Source organism: Musca autumnalis, unplaced genomic scaffold (assembly GCF_047663935.1).
Source record: "Musca autumnalis isolate F117 unplaced genomic scaffold, ASM4766393v1 scaffold_2, whole genome shotgun sequence".
In the NCBI taxonomy this organism is placed as follows: Eukaryota; Metazoa; Arthropoda; class Insecta; order Diptera; family Muscidae; genus Musca; species Musca autumnalis.
The window spans coordinates 14,010,817-14,026,963 of NW_027411755.1; the positions used below are offsets into that span (position 1 = coordinate 14,010,817).

Consider the following 16,147-nt stretch of genomic DNA (forward strand, 5'->3'; position numbering starts at 1 on the left):
TGAGCATTCGTGTCATATGTGTGTAAATTGCCGAAAAACTTCGGCACCACCGTGTCGTGCGCGATCGCCTATGGTTTAGTTGGTCCTTAAAAGCGGCTTCTGTCTATACCAGACTCTTGTAAAGGACTTCTGTCGATAGAAGACTCCTTTAAAGGTGAATTCTGTCTGTAGAAGAGCTTTTAAAAGGGCCGTTTGTCTGCAATAGACCTCTTTACAGGGGTTTATGTCTATGGGGGATCCCTTATAAGGGGATTATGTCTATAGAATACCTCTCTCTAAATAGGCTTCTGCCTATAGAAGACCCCTTTAAGAAAACTTCTGCCTAAAGAAAAATCTTTTACAGAGGTGTATGTTTATAGAAGGGCAATTTGTGAACTTCTGTCCATAAAAGACCCCTTTAAAGAAGCGTCAGTATATCAAAGATCTTTTTACAGGGTTTTATTCTATAGAAGACCCCTTAAAAGGGGCTTCTGACTATAGAATACCCCTTTGAAGGAGCTTCTGTTTATAGAAGACCTCTTCAGAAGAGCGTCGGTATACCAAAGACTTTTTTAAAAAGTTTCATTCTATAGAAGACCCCTTAAAAGAAGCTTCTGTCTACAGAAGACCCTTTTAAATGGTTCTCTGACTATATAAGACTCCTTAAAGAGTGCTTCTTTCAATGGTATACTTCTTTAGAAGACCCCTTTAAAGGGTCTTCTGTCTATAGAAGACCCGTTTATATAAAATACCCCTTTTCAATGGGCTTTTGTCTATAGAATACCACGTTAAAGAGTCTTCTGTCTATAAGAGACCCCTTTCAAAAGTCTTCTGTCTATAGAAGACCTCTTTAAAGGGTCTTCTGTCTATAGACTATCCCTTTATAAGGTCTTCTGTATATAAAAGGCCCCTTCCAAGGGTCTTGAGTCTGTAGGAGACCCCTTCCAAGGGTCTTCTGTGTATAGGACAGCCCTTTAATGGGTCTTCTGCCTATAAAAGACAACTTTAAAGTGTCTTCTATCTAAAGAAGACCCCTGTAAAGAATCTTCTGTCTATAGAAGACCCCTTTAAATTGTCTTCTATCTATATAAGACCCCTTTAAAGTGTCTTCTATCTATAGAAGGCCCCTGTAAATGGCCTTCTGTCTATAAAATACCCCTTTCAAGGGTATTCCGTCTGTAGAAGACCCCTTTAAAGGGGAGAAGACCCGTTTATATAAAATTCCTCTTTTAAAGAGTTTTCTGTCTATTAAACACCCCTTTAATGGAGCGTCAGTATACCAAAGACCTCTTTAAAAAGTTTTATTCTGTAGAAGACCCCTTAAAAGAAGCTTCTGTCTATTGGAGATCCTTTTAAATGGTTTTCTCCTATATAAGACTCCTTACAGGGGGCTTCTATCAATGGCAGATTTATTTAAAGTAACTTCTGTGTATAGAAGACCCCTTTAAAGGATTTTCTGTCTATAAAATACCCCTTTAAAGGCTCTTCTGTGTATAAAAGACCTCTTTCAAGGGTCTTCTGTCTGTAGAAGATCCCATTAAAGTGCCTTCTGTCTATAAAAGACCCATTTAAAGTGTCTTCTGTCTATAAAAGACCCCTTTAAAGTGTGTTCTTTCTATAGAAGACCCCTTTAAAGGGCCTTCTATCTATAAAATACCCCTTTCAAGGGTATTTCGTCTGTAGAAGACCCCTTTAAAGGGTTTTCTGTCTATAGAAGACCCGTTTATATAAAATACCTATTTTAAAGGGGCTTCTGCCTATAGAATGCCCCTTTAAAAAGCCTTCTGTCTATAAGAGACCCCTTTCAAAGGTCTTCTGTCTATAGAATACCCCTTTAAAAGGTCTTCTGTGTATAAAAGACCCCATCTAAGGGGCTTGTGCCTGTAGGAGATCCCTTTGGTTTGGTTTTAGGACGCGCAGCTACCGTTGTTGGCAGCTACTTCACTCGAAGACCTTGAGGTCCATTGTGATCATCCTTAAAGAAACTATGTGTTGTGGTTGGACTATATGTGATGATGATAGATGCTGGACTATTGCGGATTTGTTTGTGAAGTTGAGTGTATAGGTGATGCTGTGATGATGGAGGATGTAAGTTTATAGGTTGTTGCTGAGGTTGTGATGGTGGATGTAAGTTTACAAACAAGTTGTTGTGTGTGGTGACTGGTTTATACTGCAGTGATGTGCGGGTGGATGTGATGATGATGGATGCTGATTTATAAGATGGGTGTTGAAAGTGGTGACTGGTCTATTCTGAAGTAAAATACGGTGGTTGGTCTATTGCAGGTTTTGTTGATGTAGAGTGGTTTAGTGTGATGGATGCGATGAGTAATGGATATGGGTGCGCGGCTGCTGTGGTTGTGGCAAAGATGACGATGTAGTGGATGTGATGTGGGTGTGTTGCCTCTGAGGGTGTTGTTCAGAGTTGAGCCGATTTCTATCCCCCTATGTGAAGGAGAAAGAAAAACAGTGATTAATTAGTTTTGTTTGCCAAGCCATGTGATATTTTTGGCAAATTTGTACAAGTAGATGGGGTCTATGTCGGAGATGAAAGTCAGAGTATTTATCTCATATCTACCGAAGAATCGATGTCTCCTCGTGAGTAACGAGGGGCACCTACATAGTAGATGTTCGACCGTCTCTGTTTCTTCTGGATCTTAACATAGCCTACAGTAGTCTACACTACTGTTGTCCCATCTAGAAATTAGGGACCTGACCATGTTGTGACCGGTAATGAGACCTACTGTGGTCTTTATCCCTAACTTATTTAGTGAGAAAAGAGAGTTGGTTCTATGTTGAGAATAGCTGGGCCAGATTGCCTTGGATACCTTACAGCCAGTTTCCATTTGCCATCTTTGCCCCGCCTTCTCAAGGAAGTAACCGCGAAGTTTCCGGATGTAGTAGCACTTTGGTGGTCTGATAGATGACTCAACTGGTAAGTCAGTCGACTGAGAGCCACCCGTGCTAGTTCATCCGCCTCTTCGTTTCCCTTTATATCACTGTGTCCTGGAACCCAGCAAAGACCAACGAAGTCGCATACTTCAAGCAGAGCGTTTTTGCAGTCGAGGATAGCTTTTGAGTTTATGGTCCATGACTTGAGAGCCTTAAGGGCCGCTTGACTATCGACAAAAATAGTCACCGGTCATTTAAGGATACTCCCAAGTTCTTTGACCATCTCCGCTGCTTTCCTTATTGCAAAAATCTCTGCCTGAAAGACGCTGCAGTTATCGTTGAGTTTGAAGGATTGCTTAATTTGTGGGTTTTCGCAGGAGACCCCGGCACCTGTGCCATTCTCCATCTTTCAACCGTCTGTGTAGATGGCCAGACCGCCAAGAGGAGGGCTACCACTAGACCAGCGAGGCAGCTGCACTAAAGCACGCAGCATAAGGTCTGATATGGTCGACAAGAATTGCCGCTTATGAGGATAACAACATCGTCAGCATAGGCTACCACCTTCGTCCTTAGTTGCTGAATTTCGTTTATTACAAGGAGCCAGAGGAGGGGTGATAAAACTCCCCTGCAAACCTTTTTCCTTACGGAACTCTCTCCTAGATGGGAGTTGATGATTCTGCTCTTCAGCATTTCATCAACCCACCTAACAAGGATAGAGGAAACTCCTGCGTTAGTGAGCGAATTATGAATGGATTCCAGCTTCACATTGTTGAAGGCTCCCTCTATATCGAGGAAGGCTGCAAGTGTGAAGCACGAACCCTCCATATTCCTCTCAATATATCCAACCACCTCGTGTAAGGCGGTGTCCACCGACTTGCCTTTAATATAGGCGTGCTGCGAGTTGCTTATAGTATTGGAATCTAGATGAGACCGGATGTCGTGGTCGAGTAGTCTCTCTAGAGTTTTAAGGAGGAAAGAAGAAAGACTAATAGGTCTATAATCCTTAGGTAGTGTGTGACTAGGCTTCCCAGCTTTGGGAATGTAAGTCACCGTTACCTCCTTCCATGTACTTGTTCCAGTCTGTCCTCCTGGGAGACCCCTTTAAAGGGTGTTTTGTTATTAATGTAACATTAATAACGTTATCTATGCATATTGAATATATTATCTACATTTTCTAAGTATCATAGAAACACTATCTACGTTATCTAAGTATATGTAATACTCTACGATTTATTCGAATAGCTAACATAAGTACGTTATGTCCGTTATCTAAGTATATTAGATGCATTATCCCGTGATTTAAGTAAATTTTGCGTGTTATCTACGTTATCAAAGACTCTAACTATTATGGATACATTTTTGGCACATACTTGGATTGGTGTTGAGCCGTAAAATCTTCCATGCTCTTCTATCTGGTAGACTCTATAGTTTTCTTGTGACAAGTTATTTCCCTTTTCAATTGCATACAGTATAGGCAATTTACATTTATTCTTCCACTGATATAATCTTTAATTCCTTGAGTGGCTTCTTCTTCTTCTTTTTTCAATCAATCCACATGAACATCAGTTTCAAAATATTGATGATATTCCATGTCAATTATTTATTTAATTCCATTCATCAATTCATTTGGGAAAATGAAAAAGAAAATTAGAAAAACCACACGGATGCGACAGTAATCGAGAAAGAAAATGGCAATAGAATGGTTTCTGGTTGTTGTTATTGTTTGTCGTGCCATCTTTGAACATTTCTGAGCTGGAATTTTTTCATATATTAGAGTACACTTAAATTATTGATGGTCGACAGTTTTGTCGGTTTCGTTTTGTACATACAAATGAATCAATTATTGATTTGCCATTTAGGGGCCAAGCAACGTTAGGTTGTGTCTGTAAGTCTTCTTGATGATACGTTGAGAATTGAAGAGGAAAGATAGTATGTGTGAAATTATATGTATATATGTACATATTTTATTATTTACGTATGTAGAAATGTGCAAAAAAAATGTAAAAAAGAGAATATAGATATGAAAAGCTATATTTCCTCATTGATTTCTTTATCACATGTACGTATGTATGTATGTACGAGTATGTAGAATAGTTAAGTAAGCTTTACGATAGAATTTAGATAATGTTAGTCATTTATTTTTATTACTCATCCACCTTGTTTGGTTGGAGGAGACTCACTAGACAATATCTTGATCTCATGTGTCTTATCTAATCATGATTTCTTAGAATAAACAAAAAATTGTTTCTAATCTTTGATATCAAAATTTCAATATTTACCTACTTTGTTTTTTTATCGAAAATGATACAATTGCGAAGAATAAGTACAAAGTTGTTTGGAGGTATGAATTATTTATTTATTTTTATTTATTTATTATTCATACATAGTAAAGCAAAAAGTCTTTAAGACCAAAAAAAATTATGGCTTGGACGTATTCTATAAATGTTAAAATATAAAAAATCTACTTTCTAAATTTGTAAAATTACTATGACAAATTCCAATATTTATTTCACGGTGCTCTTGAAACAATTTTAAATGGAAGGTACTTACACCTCGGAAATTTTTGCGGATTCTGAAACTACAATGTTCATAGATGAGAACAATCAAAAAACAAAAAAAAATCGCCGGAGCGCTTTTTAAATAAATCGCGATTTAAGTTGACATTTTTAGGGGTTGTTTAGGTTTTCGCGATTTTGCTTAGAAACCGCATTTCCTATCAAAATGGGACTAAAACAAATATTGTAGCTATGAAAATTCTCTACAAGATCGACCATTATGGTATTTTCGTAGTTTTTACCATTTTTGAGATATAGAAGTTCAACTTGGGACAATGCACTGACTGTATCGCCCCTTATAAAACAATGTCATGTAGGGTGCGCCTTAACTAACTTTTGATGAAAACCGCTTACACAGGGAAAGTTTTTGTGAATTCTGAATCAGCAGTGTTCATAGATGAGAAAAATCCAAACACAAGAAAAAATCGCTGTAGGGATTTTTAAATAAATCGCGGTCAAAATTCACATTTTTAGGTGTTTTTTAGGTTTTTACGATTTTGCTTGAAAACCGCAAGTCCAATCGAAATGGAGCTAAAGAAAATGTTGTAGCTGTCAAAATTCTCTAGAGGATTGACGTTTATCATTTGTTCCCAGCTTGTACCATTTTTGAGATAAGGAAGCTCAGTTTACATTTTTAGTTTTTTTTTGTTAGGGTTTCGCGAATTTGCTTGAATACGGTAAGTCGTATCGACATGTGACCTGAGAAAATCTTAAAGCTGTGAAAATTCTCTACAAGACTGGCTTAAGTAACTTATCCTTAGTTGTAACATTTTTTTAGATATATAAGTTTAAGTTGGGAATTTGCAGTCATGACATTGTTTTATAAGGGGACGATACAGAATTGAATTGAATTTGAATTGTCCCAATTTGAACTTCTATATCTCAAAAACGGCAAAACTGACGAGAATATCATAAAGGTCAATCTTATAGAGAATTTTCATATCTACAACATTTGTTTTAGTCCCATTTTGATAGGAAATGTAGTTTCTAAGCAAAATCGCGAAAACCTAAACAACCCCTAAAAATATCAACTTAAATCGCGATTTATTTAAAAAGCGCTCCGGCGATTTTTTTTGTTTTTTGATTGTTCTCATCTATAAACATTGTAGTTTCAGAAACCGCAAAAGTTTCCGAGGTGTAAGCACCTTCCATTTAAAATGGTTTCAAGAGCACCGTGATTTCCATTCCAATTAGCATTTGTTGTAAACCTGTATTTAAATGACTTAAAAGTTGAAACAATATTTGTCGTCATCAACTGTCATATGATTCAGGCATATGGAGGTGATTCAAACATTTTATCGTTTATTTTGAATCATTTTATATAAAAATCTCTCTCATGTAACTGAAACAAATAAATACTGTTATTAATTCATGTTCTTTACATTGATCTTCAACAGATATTCTTATAATGGGATGATGATTCATTGAGGCTATGTGATAAAAGTGTAGGTTTTTACAAGAACAGAAAACTGCAAACTTGTAACACGAAGGCTACAAGATCAAGATACAAATTGTACAGTTATTTTTGTAGTAGGGTAAGTGCACCTAATGTCGGCATGTACCAGTAGTCGGCACCTTTTGAATTTGAACTCAAATAACTAAAAATTAAGAAAACAAAATAGGAAAATAATCTTAAAAATTCTTCAACAATATTGTCAGCTAACTTTATATAAAATTTCATTGAGCTAGGACCAATTATTATATCGAAATTTAAGTTTTTGTCAGTGAGTGTTTTTCACCACAACCGAAAATGCATGTTTCTTAAGAAAAAAAATTGTGGAGATGTTAACCTTATAAGCTCTGTAATTATTTTAAAATGAAGAAATTTTCCACAACATTTTTGTTATATAGGTAGAGAACAGTTAAAAGAACACTTTAGGAACAGAAATTTTTAAAAAATATTTATAATTGTGCAATTTTTGCTGATGCCGACTTTAAGGACAAAAAAATATAAAATTTGCCTGAAGTCGGCATGGGGTTATAAACATTGATTTTTATCGATTACTTTTAGCTAAAAATTATAAAAAAATACTAAAGAAATACTTTAAAGGTTAATTAATAAAAAATAGTTTCAATTTGAAAGGAACTTTAGCGATTTTAAGCAATATTAGCCATGATTTGAAGTACGTACGTTGTGGGGTGCCGACAACTGGGTAATAGATGCCGACTACTGGTACGAACTAATTTATTTAAACAATATGTTTAAATTCCCTTATTTTTTGAAGTAAAATCAATAGAAATGTATACAAATAAACTAGAAATGTATAAATAACTAATGCTAAAGCTATAGTTCTTTGAAATATTTAAGCAAAAATGTAAAGTATGCATTTTTTCTTTATTTAAATATAACATGCCGACTACTGGATCATATCATGCCGACTATTGGGGAATGGTGCCGACTACTGGTGAAAAAGCAGTATTTCACTAAAATTGTAATTTTTGCATGTTGAACAGAAATAATCAAAAAAATTGTTTATATAATCTAAAACTACACAAAATAACGAATCATAACAACTTAAATTTAATTTGATTGGATATTTAGACTCGGAATGACATACGGCAGAAGATACGAGAATCCTTAAAGTGCCGACTACTGGTGCACTTACCCTACATACTGCAAATTATTACCAACATCCAACATGATCGACTTACTAATTTTCTATAAATTATGGGAATTATTCTGTACGTCAATTCCCCGTGAGTATTCTCACTGTCTCCTTTATGTGTAAACAGTAAAGAAACAAAACTCACGGGGTATTCACGTTTAGCCCGTTTAACACCCTATGTTTCTAATTGTGTGATCTGAAGATTGCTCTATTACAAACATTCATGGCAAAAAACTGTTCCACAACAATAAACAAAAACCCCTTTCATTGATTACCGCCTTTTAAAAAATCTCCTCTAATTATAATTCGTGTGTGACAAACAATGGATTTGCATTTTTATTGCCTGCTGTCTATTTGTCAATTGTTTGTTTGTTTTCTTTTTTCTTTCGTGTTGTTGCTGTTTTTTATTGTCTAGTCAACAATCAGTCAATGTTTTAATTTATAAACAAATACCGCTTAAAATATCTACTAAAGTGAATCATTAACTTGTCTCTGAAAGGAATTTGCTTTGTAAATTGGAATGAAGAGTAATTTTCATTTCACTTTGGCCACAATTTTTAAAAATTATTATTTAGAATATTGCGAGAAAAAAGTATTTTTGTATAGAATTTATTTCAAATATTTCCCTTGTTACTGTTTCAAGTTCGTTAGAGCAGCGAGGGGCAAATGTGTGCCAAATTTGGTTGTTGTTGTTGTTTTTGATGTATTGTTGTAGGTCAAGAAACTAAAACACATTTGGCAGGCAGGCAGTTTGTTTGGAAGACCCCCACCATATGGAATTTGTATTTTTGTCAAGGTCGGAAATTTTATTTTTGTTTTATTATTTTTTTTTTGCTCTGTCTGGCTAAAGATCAAATATCAAAATAATGAAATATTTTTGTGTTTTTTTGGGACATTTCTGGCTGTTTTTTCTGACATCGAACAAGATTTTAATATTTTAAAATATTTTTTTTGGTTTTACTTTATATAATAATCGTACCTATAATCTTCCCAGAAGGGACAATGGGGACTTTCTCATATCACACGGTGCTCTTGAACCAAATTTAAATGGAAGGTGCTTACACCTGCGAAGTTCTTGCGGATTCTAAAACTACAATGTTCATAGATGAGAAAAATCAAAAAAAAAAAAAAAAAAAAAAAAAATCGCCGGAACGATTTTTGAAATAAATGGCGATTCAAGTTGACATTTTTAAGGGTTTTTTAGGTTTTCACGATTTTGCTTGGAAACCGCAAGTCCTATCGAAAGGGGACTAACGGATATGTTGTAGCTACAAGACCCGTTCATATAAAATTCTTCTTTTAAAGAGCCTTCTGTTTGTAAGAGACCCCTTAAAAAGGTCTTCTGTCCATAAAACACGCCTTTAAAGGAGCGTCAGTATACCAAAGACCTCTTTAAAAAATTTTATTCTGTAGAAGACCCCTTAAAAGAAGCTTCTGTCTATAGAAGATTCTTTTAAATGGTTTTCTCCTATATAAGACTCCTTAAAGGGGGCTTTTATCAATGGCAGACTTCTTTAAATTGACTTCTGTGTATAGAAGACCCCTTTAAAGGGGTTTCTGTCTATAAAATAGCCCATTTAAAGGCTCTTTTGTGTATAAAAGACCTCTTTCAACGGTCTTCTGTCTGTAGAAGATCTCTTTAAAGGGTCTTCTGTGTATAGAAAAGCCCTTTAAAGGGTTCTCTGTCTATAATTTACCCCTTTAAAGTGTCTTCTATCTATAGAGGACCCCTGTAAATGGCCTTCTGTATATAAAATACCCCTTTCAAGGGTATTCCGTCTGTAGAAGACTCCTTTAAAGGGCCTTCTGCCTATAGAAGACCCGTTTATATAAAATACCTTTTTTAAAGGGGCTTCTGTCTATAGAATACCCCTTTAAGGAGCCTTCTGTCTATAAGAGAACCCTTTCAATGGTCATCTGTGTATAGAATACCCCCTTTAAAGGGTCCTCTGTGTATAAAAGACCCCTTCTAAGGGGCTTGTGTCTGTAGGAGACCCCTTTAAAGGGTCTTTTGTCTATAGAATGCCCCTTTAAAGAGTCTTCTGTCTATAGAAGACCCCTTTAAAGGGGAACTACAATGTTCATAGATGAGAAAAATCAAAACAAAACAAAAAAAATCGTCGGAACGTTTTTTGAAATAAATCGCGATTCAAGTTGACATTTTTAAGGGTTCTTTAGGTTTTTACGATTTTGCTTGGAAACAGCAAGTCCTATCGAAATGGAACTAACGGACATGTTGTAGCTATGAAAATTCTCTACAAGATTGACTTTTACGATATCTTCGTAGTTTTTACCGTTGGTTTGGTTTTAGGATGCGCAGCTACCATTGTTGGCAGCTACTCCACTCGGAGACCTTGAGGTCCATTGTAATCATCCTTAAAAGAAGTTGTGTGTAGTGGTTGGTCTATTGTGAGATTTTGTTGATGTTAGTGGTTTGATGTGATGAAATGGAGACTTGTGAGAGGTGGCTGCTGGTTATGGATGTGAGTGTATGGTTGCTGAGGTTGTGGTGAGAGCTGCAGTTTTATGTTCATGTGGTGTGTGCTGATTGGTCTATTCTGAAGTGATGTGCGGTGGCTGGTCTATTGCTGATTTGTTGATGTAGAGTGGTTTGATGTGTGAGATGCAGTTTTTATCTTCCTGTGGGCAGAAGCAAAAGGAATTAATTAGATTTGTTTGCCAAGCCATGTTAAATTTTTGGCAAATTGGTATATGTAGATGGGATCTAAGTCAGACTATTTATCTCATAGCTACCGAAGAATCGATGTCTATGAGTAGGGGCGAGGCGCACCTGTGTGAACAAAGTTCTCGGAGTACATCCCCCATCAATCGCAGCTGAGGAGCGTCAGCTGCCACTACAAACCAGAGTAGTTTTGGCTCAACTACGTTCGGGATATTGCAGTCGCCTAAATTCTTATTCGGCGGAAATCGATCGCGCCGTGCAAGACATCTGCCCAGTATGCGGCATGAGCCCGCAAGACACAAAGCACCTATTCAACTGCCCCGCAAACCATCCAGTGGATCTGTGGCTGCATCCCATCGAAGCAGGTATTTTCCTGGAACTGGAGATAGACCCAGATTGAACAGGAGATAGACCCAGATTGAACAGAAGAACGAACATGATACGAACGAACACGATAATAAACACTGTTACAACAACAACAAGTCCTTACTCTATCAATTGTTCCACAAACATTCAAGGGAGACTTCTTTCATATCAATGAGTGCACCCCGATTCATATTAGCTCAATGATATGGGACCTACAGTTATCGCCGAGTCCGAACGACGTGTCCTAAGACACCACTTTGCAGAGAAGTTTTACATGGCTGAAATACTTAGGAAATGTCGCCAACATTACTGAGGGGTATTTTGCCACCGTTGAAAATTTGATGTTGCCTAGCCGGGGAATCGAACCCACGACCTTCTGATCGCGTAGCCCACTTTTGTCCCTGTCCATAGGAGAAAGTCTTAAATCTCCGGCCGAAGGTCGGCTACTTAAGAACACTTTCAATTTAAAAGAGAGTTTTGATCGTGTAGCCCAATAATAACTTAATAAATTATTATTAGAAAATCTAATTACCATTATTAATTATTGGCGGCATTGGAAAGTACTCTTCGTGAGCTTTAAAACGAGTCCCATATTGCATAGGTTTTAAAAATAATGGCGATAAAAGTAAACAAAGTCAAGACCTTTATCTCGGGAGGAACGGACTTCCCCACGGAAAGCTATATATCGTTGTGTTCAGTGTGCCAAGGGCTATCTACTGTCAAAATGTCAGCCCGATTCGAGAGGTGCTTATAAACAACATAAAGGTGTTCAAGTACGAAATTTCCGAAATGTCAAGACCTACCTCTCGGGAAGTACGGACTTCCCCACGGAAAGCTATATATCGTTGTGTTCAGTGTGCCAAGGGCTATCTACTGTAAAAATGTCAGCCCTATTCGAGACGTGCTTACAAACAACATAAAGGAGTTACAAGTACAAAATCTCAGAAATGTCAAGACCCATATCTCAGGAAGTATGGATTTCCCCCCGGAAAATTATATATCGTTGTGTTCAGGGTCCCAAGGGCTACCTATGGTAAAAATTTCGGACCGATCCAAGAGGTGCCCATAAACAACCCATAGGTGTTAAAGTACGAAATTTCCGAAATGTCAAGACCTACATCTCGGGAAGCATGGATTTCCCCCCGGAAAATTATAAATAGTTGGAATCAGGGTCCCAAGGACTACCTATGGTAAAAATTTCGGACAGATCCGAGAGGTGCCTCTAAACGTAATTTAAGCCGAAGTTGATAAGGATTTTTCATAGAAAGCTCATTAGATTGATATTTTCCGGTCATTGATCTCGTTAGTAATTTTTTTCCTATGATTCATATTTTTTCTCTAAGTGTAGTATTTCTTATCACCCAAACTGACTGACGGCTGACCACGACAATCAATGTTATCAATGCTTTGAAAGGTATCACTTAGCCCACACCCGGTTGGGTTACCCCTTTCTCCTATGTGTGCCTTTGCAAATTCATTTGATTTGCACTCATTTTTCACTCTTCTCGTCATTTGAACAGAAGAACTTTTTGCACTCTTCTTGTTTTTGTTTTTCAATTTTTTTTATTATCTCGACAAACTACTCATGAGAACGAAATAGAGAGGGACAACTAAATTTAATGCACATACATTTATTTAAATATGTATGTATGTACATATGTTTCGAGTGTCGTATCAGAGAACCCCTTCTCGATGGTGTTATTATCTACAATTTTGTGTTTTTCGCCATAAACAATTTCATTTTTCAAAGCAAAAGGGGCTGTAGTAATTGAGTAAAGTGTTTTTATTGAACATTAAAAAAACTGAAAACAAGTGAAGTGATTTATTCGAAAGAAAGTATTGAACTATTTCTATTAGTGAATAATCTGAAATTGTTGTCCAGCTGTTGGCAGTGATTTACTACCATAATCACCATCAAAATGCCTTACGAAACATTGAGGTACAAGTGCTACAGATAAAAAAAAAAACAAAATGTGATATTGAAATTTTCCCAATTATTTTGCGTTGTTTTACAAAGAAATGTGAAAAATTTCTCGGCATTTTTTTTCTTTTTCACAGAATATTGGTTACGCGAAATAGTGCAATGACGTTTCACCTTGTGCTTGTGTTCGTGTGCCTCTTGTGTAGTGCCATATCCATTTCATATTATTAATTAAAACTGTTATTTATTAAATATTTATTATTATTTATTTGCTTGACCCAACCAATCGACCTAATGACATAGCGCGAGGCAATTTCGAATTCGATTTGTTGTTTGTTTTTGTTTATTTTTCAAACTAATTACCTGTCAAATGTGGATATATTAATGGCGTTTTGATAATGATGATGATGATGAGAATGACTCCTACAATTGTCATTGTCATTATCGTCGCTGTTGTTGTTTGTATTTTTTATAATAACGCATTTTGTGCTTACACTCTATTCCCGCTGTCTGTAAAGGGCAATATGTCACTCAGCCAGCCATCAAGTTTATCAACTACACCGAATAAACATGTGTTTCTAAGAGTATGCAAATGACAACACTTAATGGCTACTCAATTTGTAGGTTAAACGAGGTGGGTTCTAAAAGATAACGTTATAAAATAGTTAAATAAAATAATCTTGTCCCAAAGTGCCCAGAAATACTATAGAAGACCAAAATACCAATAACCTTCTTACAAATGAGAGTTTCTTTCATAGTCTTCTCATAAAAGACAATAGGAGACCAATAGATTTTCTCATAGAAACCTAATAGGTATTACGGCTTGTCTACCGCCATAGGTTTCGCAGAAAATGTATTCTCATGTAAGACTTTGATGGCTACTTATAGATGACCTGTTGGTCTTCTTATAGAAAACCTGACGGTCCTAGACATCTTCTAGAGAAGAGGAATTCTTATATAAGACTTGAGAGTCTCCTCATAGGAGACCTGAAGCAGTTCTTTTAATAGAACATAACCTATACAAGACCTGGAGGTCTTCTCATAAAAGAATACCTTTTATAGAAAACCCCGATTTTATTTTCATAGGCGACCTGGAGATTTTTTCATAGAAGTCCTCGAGGAATTTCTTCTTATAGAAGATTTGATAGTCTTCTCCTAAGAGACCTGGAGGTCATCGAAGATCTGAAGGTCTTCTCTAAGAAGGTATTTTCATAAAAAAAATACCTTTATGGAAGACACGATGGTCTCCTCATAGAAAATATGGAGGTCTTCTCATAGAATAACTGGAGAACTTCTCATAGAAGACCTGGAGGTCTTCTCATAGAAGACCTGGAGGTCTTCTCATAGAAGGTCTTATAGGATACCTGAAGGAGTTTTCATAGAACAACAGGAGATGTTTTCATAGAAAACAGACATGTGGAAGACCAGAGGTTCTTATAGAATGGCTAGAGGACTTATTATAGAAAACATTGAGGTCTTAGAATATCTTAGTCATATTTTATAAGATTTGGAGGTCTTATTTTATAAGCCTGTACATTCTCTCTTAGGAGACCTGAAGGTTTTCTCAGTAGTAGTAGGCCTGAAAATCTTCTCATAGAAAACCTGTAGGTTTTCTCATATAAAAGGCCTTCTTATAGAAATGTGTGTGAAGATAAATTGGATTTCAAATTGGAAAATTTAAATTTAGCAAAGACACGAACCAACAACAGCGTACTGTACAGATCACTTCTAGGACCAAATTTAAATTTGAATTTAATGAACAAAATTTAATTTAAGAATGAAAATTAAAATTTTTATAATATTTGAACAATATTTAACTGAATTAAAGGAAACTATAAATATTTAATTAGCATAAAATTTTATTATATTAATGAGGTTTGTTTAAACGTTTAAATAATTATAAACGTGTCAAAAAAATTGGAAAAAAATTATTTTATATACCCACTACGAAAGCTGGTAAAGGGTAATAACTTTGGGGCCCCCACTAAATAATGGGGAGGGGTTCGTCCACGGAATATTTTTTCTGGATAGGGCATCGAACGTCCATCAAGCCCATGTCTTTCAAGAGATTCTAAATATATTCAGATTTTGGGAAAAAATTATTTTATATATTCCCACTACGAAAACTGCTAAAGGGAAATTATTGTGGGGCCCCCCACTTAATAATGGGGAGGGGTTCGTCCACGGAATATTTTTTTCTGGATAGGGCATCGAATGTACATCAAGCCCATGTCTTTCAATAGATTCTAAATATATTCAGATTTTTGGAAAAAAATTATTTTATATATTCCCACTACGAAAAGTGCTAAAGGGAAATTATTGTGGGGCCCCCCACTTAATAATGGGGACGGGTTCGTCCACGGAATATTTTTTTCTGGATAGGGCATCGAATGACCATCAAGCCCATGTCTTTTAATAAATTCTAAATATATTCAGCAATATATATAGCACTTTTCGTAGTGGGAATATAAAAAATAATTTTTTCCAAAAATCTGAATATATTTAGAATCTCTTGAAAGACATGGGCTTGATGGACGTTCGATGCCCTATCCAGAAAAAAATATTCCGTGGACGAACCCCTCCCCATTATTAAGTGGGGGGCCCCACAATAATTTCCCTTTAGCACTTTTCGTAGTGGGAATATATAAAATAATTTTTTTCCAAAAATCTGAATATATTTAGAATCTATTGAAAGACATGGGCTTGATGTACATTCGATGCCCTATCCAGAAAAAAATATTCCGTGGACGAACCCCTCCCCATTATTAAGTGGGGGGCCCCACAATAATTTCCCTTTAGCAGTTTTCGTAGTGGGAATATATAAAATAATTTTTTCCCAAAATCTGAATATATTTAGAATCTCTTGAAAGACATGGGCTTGATGGACGTTCGATGCCCTATCCAGAAAAAAATATTCCGTGGACGAACCCCTCCCCGTTATTTAGTGGGGGGCCCCACAATAATTTTCCTTTAGCAGTTTTCGCAGTGGGAATATATAAAATAATTTTTTTCCAAAATCTGAATATATTTAGAATCTATTGAAAGACATGGGCTTGATGTACATTCGATGCCCTATCCAGAAAAAAATATTCCGTGGACGAACCCCTCCCCATTATTAAGTGGGTGGCCCCACAATAATTTCCCTTTA

General features: G+C 36.2%; 1 protein-coding gene across 3 annotated transcripts in view; it reads left to right on the forward strand.

The window, feature by feature from the left end:
* Window positions 1–16,147, forward strand: part of ATP8A (ATPase phospholipid transporting 8A1) — a 58,206-nt gene that overhangs the window by 20,408 nt on the left and 21,651 nt on the right. Inside the window, exon 1 of one of the 3 annotated variants that reach the window (XM_073967052.1) lies at window positions 12,571–13,017. The exons of the other annotated variants lie outside the window; for them this stretch is intronic. Coding sequence (XP_073823153.1) covers window positions 12,998–13,017 — 20 coding nt within the window. The 5' untranslated portion in view covers window positions 12,571–12,997. Of the gene's footprint in view, window positions 1–12,570; window positions 13,018–16,147 lie in introns of those variants that run through there. 3 annotated transcript variants of the gene reach the window in all.